The sequence below is a fragment of the Bombus bifarius genome, unplaced genomic scaffold (assembly GCF_011952205.1).
Source record: "Bombus bifarius isolate JDL3187 unplaced genomic scaffold, Bbif_JDL3187 scf7180000007973, whole genome shotgun sequence".
NCBI lineage: Eukaryota > Metazoa > Arthropoda > Insecta > Hymenoptera > Apidae > Bombus > Bombus bifarius.
This window is the reverse complement of record NW_022884359.1, coordinates 4438282-4449841: the sequence shown is the minus strand read 5'-3', so window position 1 is coordinate 4449841 and position 11560 is coordinate 4438282. Positions and strand designations below refer to the sequence as shown.

At 44.1% G+C, this 11560-nt stretch overlaps 1 protein-coding gene across 1 annotated transcript; it reads right to left on the bottom strand.

Annotated features, from left to right (window-relative positions):
• On the bottom strand, positions 1-6774 carry LOC117216478 (protein artichoke-like). The gene is made up of 4 exons (XM_033463193.1): positions 6404-6774; positions 2978-6070; positions 2257-2594; positions 1-1929 (listed from the first exon to the last, which is right to left on the bottom strand). The coding sequence occupies exons 1-4, from the start codon at positions 6693-6695 to the stop codon at positions 1366-1368; spliced, it is 4287 nt and encodes a 1428-aa protein (XP_033319084.1). The 5' UTR covers positions 6696-6774; the 3' UTR covers positions 1-1365.
• Between the last annotated feature and the right edge of the window lie 4786 nt (positions 6775-11560).

Genomic DNA, 11560 nt, shown 5'->3' with positions numbered 1-11560 from the left:
TTGTTGGTTAAAAAAGAATTTGCATTTTTATTACAGTGACATATGTATATGTTACAGTACACAGCATGTGAGATCTTTCACGATGCATTCGAACATTCACGATACACACTTATCGACCGTATCCGGTTCTATTCAACGCAACGAGCAACATGGCCTATCGCAGTTACATTCTCGCTAGAGCCCAGTTTCTCTTTGTCACCTGAACTACGATTCGCTGGTTATTACGCAACCTAATTTCCAATGTATATTCTGATAACATCCGTGCCGTTTAGCCTATGATACAGCAAAGAGGTGCGATAGTCCCACAGTACCAAATATTCGTTTCCACGAGTGCACGTTTCCACGATGCAACAACGATATCAACGATATACTCGAAAAGTCGCGAACTCGAAGAATCAATACCGGCGTTGTATGTTTTGCTTAATTCACGAACGCGAAAAGACGTTTTTCTTTTTTGGCGAGTCGATTTTAACTTCTACGTCGAGCCAAGCGGAATCAATGCTTTCAGCCTAACTGAGCTACATTTTGCTAAATGAAGAATCGTTGAAATTGTTCGCCTAAATTGTTTGAATTCTTCTTGAACGTCGCTGTTCATCTCGCAACAACGATTCGAAACTGTTCACTTATGTACAAACGTGTCTCGTTACCAGCGTACGAACGATCCACGAACGATGATCCTCGCACGATAGTGTCGTACCTCCGCTACGCGATTCATCATCGTCTGACAGGGTAACTGGCCCCTTGCTGCGTTGCTAGCGGAAATTCAAGAACGCAGTTATACGAAACGACGCGTCGCATTGTCCGCTGTTACGCCGTTACCCACGCGACCGGTTTGCCGAGCCATTTAGAAAACACAATACACCATGCTTCGCGCGAGTCCGAATGGGTCCTTGCGTACCATGTTTATACTCGTAAATCGTCCAGAGAACGCGACTGCTGCGTAATGAAATTCTCCGATCCTACGCAGACCACGATGCACCGAACACACTTGCCGTACAGAGCCTGTTATGTACGTTCACGGTCCACCGAGTAAAGCTACATCGAATAAAGTTAAGACTCGTAGAAAATTCACATATAAAATGCTCGGTTAACTAGGTCGTTCACTTTTAGTGTTTGCACAAACGCGACACAAACTTTTTGGCTGAAGTTTCTTTTCGTCGCTTCAAAGTCGACGATCTTCCTTGAGAGCTTTCCGTTTCGGTTGATTAGTTAACTTCGATTTGAAGGTTCGAGTTCGATCGAGAAGGAGAAAACTGCCACGAGTCGGGAAGGTTACGCGTTTGACGATAGAACCCAGGAGGAAAAACCATCCAGATCTGTTCAAACGTTCGAAACCTCCACGCCTCGGGAGTTTTTTAACTTGTCTCATACATTCAAGTTAGTGTTGCCCATACTGTTGATGAAGTTCGAGTGTTGACCGTCTTGGCTGGCCTGTCTGGCCGCGTGTCCAGCTTCTCCGCTCTGAATGCTAAAGTGCCTATAGGAAATGTACTCCGGAGGAATCGGTTGTTCCCTCTTCACGGCCTCTCTTTGCTTCTTCACCTTCAGATAGCCGAGAACGGACACGAGAAGCAAGAACACAACGAATCCCATGCAACAGCCGACTATCAAACCTAAACGTCTTGTCAGGAAACTGCTGACACTACCGACGTCGCCCATCGACGAACCATCGCTGCTGATTACCGCGTCCGGTGATTCCAGGGTCTTCACTTCGGTGCAACGACTCGTAGACGAATCTGCCATTTGCATATCCGACGGCGACTCGAATGTTTCGTGATTCGAGAAGTTAAATTGGTCCATCGTGTCTTCTTCGAGACGTTGGCCCATCCAGTTGCCCAAGCCAAATACGCAGATCAAATACCGAGTGTTTGGGGAGAGCTTTGAGAGTTTCGTCGAACGCGAATTTGGCTCCAGGATCTTTGCTCGGATCTGAAAATTTTATCAAGAAAAAGAAGATTAACAAGATTGGAATATTTTGACAGGATACGGTATACTCATAATATATTAGAGACTTTTTCGCAGATCATGTACCTCTATGAATCTGATCGTGTCAGTCAGGATTTCATGCGTTTTTAATCGATATAAGCTCTCGTGTGTAGGTGTAGGTATTTAGAATGATCGAGAAGAAAAACACGAAGATGTAAAGAGAGGCACATGAAAATTAATCACTGAACATTGTACAAATTGAGAAATTCCATAGAGGCCGAGGATCCATAAATTAGCTACTTCTATGTAAAGACAATGTCTTGGTGTTACCTCATCGATGTTTTCCATTGTGTGATAAGCCACTTGATAACCGCGAATACCCGAGTGATTTCTACTCTGCCACGATACCAAAACGGAGAACGGTTGGATATCCTGAATCGCAAGTTTCAAGACGAGAGGCGCGGAACAGAAAGCGTGCGGGTCCAGCTCGAGGAACACCAATCCTTGTAATTCCGGTGGCTGTTGGCACCTGAGTAATCCGCTGTCCATGTCGTTCATTCGCAATCCACCTCCTCGATTCCGTGTTACGCCACCGCCCACCAGTTTCTGATGATCACGCAGCCACTCCCAGAGCTCTTGAGACTCGCAACCGCAGTGCAGTGGGTTCTCTATATCCAGAAAAACGTTTAATCTTGCATAATTGCTGTTTCGCGAGAGATGGATGAATATCGTTGTCGTATAAGTAAAGGTTGCTACGCTATACCTCGGGAATGTTAATAACAATTTTAGTTTTACGACACGTGCTCTCTATCTAAATCATAATTATCCAGAGAATTTTAGAATTTCAGAGAATCTTAGAATTTATCGTTGAATTTTTCTGAATGTGAAGTGGATCGTGCGATGGCAGTTAGCACCATCGCATTCACCTTCCTTAGAAACGTAGTTCGTATCTTAGACTCTACAAATTCTATGATACCAGCATGAAAGTCTCAACTCTTTGAATAACTGTAACTAAAAAGAGTAAGTAGGAAAAAATATTTAAGTAGATTACCTTCTGCACGAAGGCTCCGTATTTGCGTTTCCAGTGGTCGGAAGGCATTCAACGGCAAATTCTCTAAATAATTCCTACTCAGATCGAGAATTCTCAGTTTCTTCAAGGGCTTGAACGCATCCGGAGAAATGGAAGATATCCAATTCCCGTAGAGATGAAGTTCAGCGAGATTCTCGAGATGTTGGAACGTGCTCTTACCCACACCGCCGATCTGATTATACGAGAGATCCAGCACTTGTAGGGCCTTTAGATCAGGCGGGAAATCCTCGAGTTCTTTCAAGCGATTGTGCGTGAGATTAAGTATCCTGAGGTGTTCCAGTCCTTTTAATCTCTCCTGAGGCAGTAGCTCGAGCTCGTTCATGCTTAAGTCCAAGGTTAATAGTTCGAGCAAACTGCGGAATGCGCTCGGCGACACTCGCGAAATCATGTTGTTGCCCATGAACAAGTGCATCAATGCTGGGAACGCTTCGAAGTCCTGACTCGTAACGATCGTCAGATTCGTTCCAGAAATATGAATCTCCTGAAGAGCAGGATACTTTGCTTTTGAACTAATCTCGTGTATCCTGACTAATGGATTGGCCGTGACATTCAACCAGGTTAAGTTTGGGATATTCTGCGCGGACAGGGCGACCGCCGGGATCTGATGAAATTTGTTAGCGGCCAACTCGACTTTGCGAAGTAAGTTGGATCGGGCAAAGAAGTTGGCCGGCAGAGCAGCTAGATGATTGTGACTCAGGTCTACCGATATCAATCGAGAGAGATTTACGCCGGCGAACCCAGAAAGAGTCATGATGTAATTGCCACGCAGATCCAATTCCCGTAAATTGGTCAACCCGTTTAACTTTGACATGTCTACGTTTACAATCACGTTGTTAGCCAGTGACAGAAACTCAACCGTAGTAGCGTTCGCGAACACGTCGTACGGTATCTCTTGGAATCTGTTACCGTCCAGTTTTACTTCTTTCAACGAGTCCAAACCAAGGAAGAGAAGACTAGGTAGCATCCGGAGGAGATTGTTGCTTAACAGAATTTTACCAAGGTTCTTATTCTTCGAGAATATCTCTGGTGGCATTCTGTAGAGTTGAGAAGAATCCATAGCCAGATGCTGAAGAGACGGTAGTCCGTCTAAAGAATTTCCATTGATCTGACTAAAATTGTTGTACGATATTCTCAACACTCTGAGTCCAGGAATGTCAAGACGATCCAACGTAGAGGCAGTGAGATGATTGTGTTCCAAGTTCAATTCGTACAGGTTGTTCAACCCTCTGAACGCTCCGTTTTCGATTACGCTAACGGTACAGTTCTTGAGATTCAACGTCCGGATCGGTAAGCCCTCTTGGAAGATCTTGTCGTGCAACACGTTCAGATGATTGTTGGCTAGGTCAAGTACGCGAAGTCGCTTTAAAGCGGTCAATGCATAAGGGTCCAAGCGACGCAGCCCATTGTCCTGCAGGTAAAGTTCTTCCAGCTCGTGTAATTCCGAGAAAGTTCTCACTGTGACGTGACTTAAGCGGTTCATGCTTAGCTCGAGGAACTTGAGCGCCTGCATCGGCTGAAAGGCGGTGTCCTCGATTCGTGAGATGGAGTTATTTGTTAGATATAATCGCTCGACCAGCAACAGGTCCCGGAACAAAGGAGCTTGGAGGCGGGTTAATCTGTTGTGGCCGAGCCACATGATTCTGACCGACGCTTGGCCTCTTAAGGAGTCATTGTGCAGGACACCGAGGCCGTTGTTGTCTAACTGTATGGAGACCAACGAGCTGCCGCTGTTTCCATTTTGTCCGACATCGTTCGACACTTGGAACACATCGCCCAACACCGCCAGAAGATTACCTTGAAGATTGACGTGTTGGAGACTGTGTAGGGATCTCAAAGCGCCGGTTTCCATGTCCGTTATCGCGTTATTCTGTAAATGCAGTTCCAAGAGCGACGGTAAAGGCGCGAAAACGCCTCTCTTTACTTCGGTAATCTGATTGTCTTGCAGTCGCAGCTCTCTCAACGACTTTGCTTTCGCGAACGTCCCCACCTCCAGCTCGCGGATGTTGTTTCCATCCAGAGACAGGGTCGAGAGATTGTCGCAATGCTCGAGAAAGTCTCGCGGCACTTTCTCGATGTAGTTGCCGCTCAAGTGTAGCTGTGTCAGGTGGCTTAACGTCGCTAGACCGCGCGCGTCGATTTTCCTAATAGCGTTTTGTTGAAGATACACCACCGATAAGCTTGTACTTCCAGCGAACGTTTCAGCGGGTATTTCCAGGATGTTGTTCTCCGCCAGGAATAGCTCCTTCAGCTCTGGTAACTTGGAGAACACGCCGCGGATGTAATGAATGTGATTGTTACTAAGATCGATGGACCTAAGCCTCTGGTTTGCTCTGAACGTGGATACATCCAGTGACACGATCTTGTTGTGGCTTAGATCGATGGACTCGAGATCGATCAGTGATATGAACGCGTCCTTATCGACGAACTCGACGGCGTTATAGTAGAGAGACAGAGTCTTGAGGGACGGACAACAACGAAAACAGTTGAGAGGGATCTTCTTGAAGTTGTTGCTGGTTAGATCGAGAAAGTTTAGAGCGTCTAATCTCGAGTATCCATCTTCTGGAAGCTCGGATACCTCGTTCCAGGCTAGTCTAAGCGACGTTAGGTGTTCCAATCTCCTTAAAGACGTCATAGGAAATACTCGGATTTTATTTTCAGCCAGACTTAGATCCGTCAGAGTATCTTCCAAGCCTGCGAACGCGTATTCCGATATTTTTATTATCTGGTTGCCCTTCAGGTTCAATTTAATCAGAGAAAGTCCGTAGAAGCTGTAACTAGGAAGCTCGTGCACCAGATTCGCCTCTAAATCCAGAGCTTTCAGGGAACTCAAGGTTGCCATCGCCTTCTGCGGCACGTGTGGAAGTCGACCAGACACCAGCGCCAAGGATTCTAAGCTTTTGCTTAATCGTTTAAACGCATCTTCGCTTATCTCGCGAATTGCCGAATGAGATATCTGCAGATGCCTGATCTGAGAACCGGCTGGAAAGGCGATAGATCGAAGTTCCTCCACTCTTCTGTCTAGCTCGTAAACGCTTAGGGATTGAACTATCGCTCCTGGAACAGTCGTAATTCGCTCGATCTACTTAACCAAAACACGTAGATTATACATTGAATATGTGGTATAATGGATTCAAAGCTATTCGAGACGTAATATCTGTTTGCATAAAAACCAGTTCAGCGAGATAAACGTAGGAGTTACTCGAGATCTCTTAATTGAGAACACAATCTAAACGTATTCGGGTAATTATTCTGTGCGGTGTTGAATACAAGCTCGCTTAATCGGGTCTCGGGACAAAGGAGAAGAAAATCCCGTCCGGCGGAAACGAAATCCCTTATTTATCCTAATGTATTCCCTCGTCATAGATGGTGGCCTCGCGTAGTACGTACCTTCTCCACCAGCGGCGTGTATTACACTGGACAAAGCGGTCCTGAGGGATTCCTCGGTGGCCCCGGCACATTCCAGGAACAGCCCGTCCTCGAAATTGTAACAAGGGCAGCCAGGTATCGTGTCTGGCGGTGGACACTTGGCGCTCCTCGCTTCCTGTGCTGCCATGCAAGCTGCCAACACCACCGAATAGATAAAACGAAAACCGTCGCGGTTACCACGAGTCTCGTGTCCGCCACGCGACGAGTCCGAGTCCCGCCACTTGCGTCTCGTCCGCGGCCAAGTCGTCCACATATTATTATCGCGCCGTTCCGGTCCAGGTTCGTCCGAATCCTCTCATCGTTTCTTTTGACGACGCTCGATCTTGCTGCCGTGCCCCTACACAAATGCGTTATTCGTTGTATAATAATGCACAGTAATTCACAATTTGGGAAATATGTTAGCCAGTGTATAATTTAATGATTTCTATTGTATGTATAACTCACAGTACTACCCTTTATAAATTTCTGAATATTTCTATCTACATGATAAAATAATTACCGTAGCAGTTAGCTATTTGCTATTCCTAATCTCTCTCACGCCTAATAATCATATCTTCGATAGCCGATAATTGCGTGATTTAGAGTCACTTATCATCGTAACGCATCTGCATAATCTCACACACGCACTCTAAGTACCTGCCATAAATCATCGGAATGCAGAATAGCTTTGAGCTAGTTTGTCTTTGATGGCCCGTAAAAATACGTCGTTGGAAATGAGAGATAATTAGGTGGAAAAAATTCAGGAATTCGGCTATCAGAATTTTATGTCCTTAAGCCAAATTCTCAGGTATAGAACTTCCTCTTATAACGCGTTCAGTGGCGTTCACTCGCGTACACGTAACAGCTAACTCAAAACGCTACGTGGAGCGTTGATTCTTTCATAATGGTAGGTTAATAGCTCAGTCGCGTGCCACGTATTATGAAATATCCCCTCGGACTTTATGATTTTTTTCACTTATACTTTATCTTGGCGGTGTGTTTCTTCGTATCAAAGTCGAGAACGAGGGATTTGTAATACATTTAATAACAGGTGAAATTACTAAGAATCGAGCCATGTTTGAATTAGAATAATCGATTCTTCGTACGATGTGGCGATGTATCGTTTGTATGGAGTCCCAAAAGAATACGCGTTATCCACTTGGATGAAAACTTCTACGCTTCGCGACAATATTCTTTGATTCATACGTAATTCGTGTGACCCGAAAAATGGAACACGTACGTTCGAGATTGTTAGCCGATGTGCGTGAAGAAATATTCCAAGAAAATGTTAATGTCGGTAAAACGTTGATAAAAGAGCGGAGGTTGTTCACGCACGCGAACTTTTTCATGCGTAATTCCGTATGCTTGCGAGTGGATTACATTTACGATTAATCGATACCTGTGTTCTACTATTCGCGTACTTCGTTCAACGTAAATACTCTCAGAACATTTACAACGTTACGTAAGCTCCTGCGGAATCATCATTTCGATGATCAAGATAGCTTAGAAACCGCAGTGTGTAATTTCTGCTATAGTATAGTATTCTTATCACACGCACATTTGCATAATGACGCGATGCAAAATAATACAAGATTAAATCGTGCGTAAATCGGGAGTAGAACTGGTCGGTTACTAGTCAGACATCGGGACGCGAGTTTACTCGGTGAAGTAAAATAGGGTTATCGCGCGGACAAATATTGATTATAACTAGATTAAAAGGCGAGAACAGCTCGCGACTTGGTCAACGAAGTTCCGGTTGTAGATGTACAACTTGAATCATGCTCCAGAGGCGGAATAGGTTCGTCAGCGCGCGAGTAAATATACACCGACTATGGGTATTTCAGCAAGTAGAATCGTACCGTTCTTGAATAGACAAATATAGCGAGGCTGCACTTGACACAGCAAGTAGAACGAGACGGTCTTCTAGGGGCGAATACGCTGCCAGCTAGCATAAACGGCCAGGTGGAGTATAACCGTTCGTCGTTACGCAAATACACTCAGACTGAACCTGATTCAGCGAGTAAAGAAGACCTGTTTATGACTCCGAATACATATCAAAATTGCGGTGCATCGTAGTAAAAACTATCTAAATATGTATGTTCTCACATAATACGAATATATACGGCCCCGCTTATAAGTATTAGGACATTTAGGGAAAACGAAGCAAATCTATAAAATGATTAGGAAACAATACTAGAAGATACTGAAATTTTTATCATTTTACAATTTTTTGTTCTATAAGTTTTATAAGATTGTGAAAGTATAATTGTTTATGGCATGTGTAACGACAAAGTTATTTATCTAATTTACAGTTACGTTGTGAAAGCAACTAAATAATTATTCGTTCGTTTTTCATTAAACGTATATTCCGTACAATATTTTCATTTATTATTTGCATAACGATACCAGTTCCAATGGGTATCAGAAGTTACATATATCAGACACGGGATTCTGCACTTTGGCTTGCTCCAGTTCGTACAAAGAGAGTCGTGATCCCCAAGATCAGCCGGTCGTAATTTAATGTCTGTGGTAAATCTTCGGGGCTCGGATGTCGTCAGGCGTGCAATGACCCGCTACGTTTGAAAAAATATGGCTGGATCGGCTGACTGTTGGACAGGATTTTCAAATAGACGTTCGATAGTAGTCAGCCGGTCGTGTGTAAGACGGGTGTGTTCGGAAATACAGAAGCGTCAGGACTGGTAAGTTCCCTGCAGGTTATGTTCAACATCTAGTTAAGGAGAACAAGTTTGTTAGGGGTTGCGCTTACCGCAGGTTAGACGCCCGGAGAACGGCAGTGAAGCAGAAAAATCAATATTTCCTTCGGCGTTACGAGCCACGGCTTTGAGCTTTTAATTAATGCGTAATGCAGATTTTTAATCATTACCGATCGCGTGCGACCGGCTCGAGCTCGAGCCTGATTACTCGCAGCAACGCGCTGTTTATTAATATGATTTTTCGCGAGTCTTTCGTGCTCGTAATGCTTCACGTCGTTCGCAATTCGATATAAGTGCTTCTTTGGAATTCGTGCCTGCGTGGAGTTGAAGCAGGAAATACAGAGCTGGATTCGATATTCCTCCTTTATTCGCGTGCGCTTTCTTGGAATAGCATCTCGTAAAGTTTATACGACCTCATAGACTAACTGACTTGTTAGTAGACATTAGAAATTACGAATTCGTATTCTCGCGAGATAGAAGAGATCCTGAGCGGCGATAAATCGGTGGCCATTAATTTCCAATTGCTAGATGTCTGAGCGGAATAGGTAACTGAAGAAGAGAGAGAGAGAGAGAGAGAGAGAGAGATCCGCAACTTCTCCGAAGAACGTTGCCTCTGGAGCATTTAAAGTTTAAGCCTGAGCCTCAACTCAATCAGCCAGTTTCGAGTAAAAATTTTCCGGCCAAAGTATCTCGAAAGCGGACTATTTAACTTTCTCGTTGTCTTCGGCGAGCCGCTTCAAACTAGGTTTCCATAAAGCGCGTGCTTCGTTGTCGTGGATTTCTTTGATCGCCACGCGTGTAGTTGACGTTTTGAGTCTCTGAAGATTGATTACAATTTAAGCAGAATTCCGTTGGTGTATCGTCGACGAGCATCACAGACGTAGCACGCACGTGCGCTGATTCTACACACGTGACTATCGTAATGATCGTGTTACTGTTTTCCTCGTTTCGCCAGTTAATGCCTTCAAAAGCGTACAGGTGTCGTGGCGGTAGTGTGATACGAAGAGAGAGCCTCGTCGTAGCTAGTTTCTCGTGGAAAATGCCTCGTATGGGAAAGGACCGAAATATGGCAGGGTTTAATAAAGGACGCCGGCTTTCCCTGCGAACCCAAGCACAGCTGCATTGCGAGAGACACTCGTGCCGCATTTAATTAAGCGTCGCAGCGACGCTTAATCTTCAAACTGCATTCGCCAAGTCGAAATACGCCAGATGAAATTGAATACTTTCCGTGGTGCGCATCTTACGTTGTGCCGTTTATCGCTGTATCATGGAAAAAGGATTCGTCCGTAGACCACCCGCGGATCTAACCTAGATTTACTATCTGTTCAGAATCCCATGCATGAGTTTGTGAATAGAGAAGTTGATAAATATTGACAGGAAATACTGGCACGACTGTGTCTTTCCGGAGACTGTTTTCTACTGACGGTTTTTAAAATGTAAATTTTAATATGTCGTATTTCATAAACTCGTAAATCTTCATCTCGCTGTTACGAACATTGTCCTGCAACTAAATTTATCGATCTACGTGCAGATGGCAGAGCAGAGCGAACATTTTTCTAGATGCTCCTCTCGAAGGAAATGAGAGCAATTATTTTGCAAAGGCATTTGGAAAGAACACGACAGATTTTAATTACCTTTTGTTAGCTTATGTTGAAAAATGAAAATAAATATATTTGTCTTCAAACGAAGGAGCTTTGTCTATGAAGCAACGTCTGCGAAAATCAACGACGAAGGATGGTAAACAGCGTGGCAAATAGAAATCTGCGACCGCGGAACAAATTGTAATTTCTATTTCGGCTGTGAATCCCGAAGAGCCGAAGTATACTTGAGCTTCCATTACTCGAGTTTCGCAAAGCAGAATTGGCTTTGTGTTGTAGGAGCAAGTTCCAAACAGATCAGAATTAGGGTACAGAGATAGATCCTTTACATTCATGAGTGCGGAATATATTAGCGAAACTACATGCGATCGATTGACATAAATCTATCTAAATAAATATTTTATCAATTTTGTAGACACTCACAAATAACGGCCGGTTGAGCGATACAACAAATTGTTTTCGCAAATCCTAAATCCTTCTGCATTTGTTAGGTCACTAGATTCGAATATTTAAATAGAAATTGCCTGATATTCTGTTACTTGGATCCTCTTACTATCCACTGTTTTATCCCTTATTGATCCCGTACAGTTGAATCCCAGAGCGTTACCCACAATACACGCCGCTCATCTTTGCTACTTCAGCATCCAGAGTGCGTCGAGTGCCGTGCAAACTTCTCGGTTACTTCTCAGTGCTCAGTGAACTAGTTTCAGCAACGATAGATTATTAGAATTCCGTATCGCGAAATAACTCACAGCGCCTATGTAATCAGGATGATGTTAGCGAACCGCGTATAGGAATTTCTATCACGAGATCGTTACAATGTATCA

Bases quoted from the DNA above. Each gene is read 5' to 3' on its own strand.
- LOC117216478 (XM_033463193.1), bottom strand. From the start codon at position 6,695: ATGTGGACGACTTGGCCGCGGACGAGACGCAAGTGGCGGGACTCGGAC. The intron at 6,071-6,403 runs GTACGTACTACG...CGACTGTTCCAG, and splicing joins ACACGCCGCTGGTGGAGAAG to GAGCGATAGTTCAATCCCTA. The intron at 2,595-2,977 runs GTAATCTACTTA...TTCTGGATATAG, and splicing joins ACGGAGCCTTCGTGCAGAAG to AGAACCCACTGCACTGCGGT.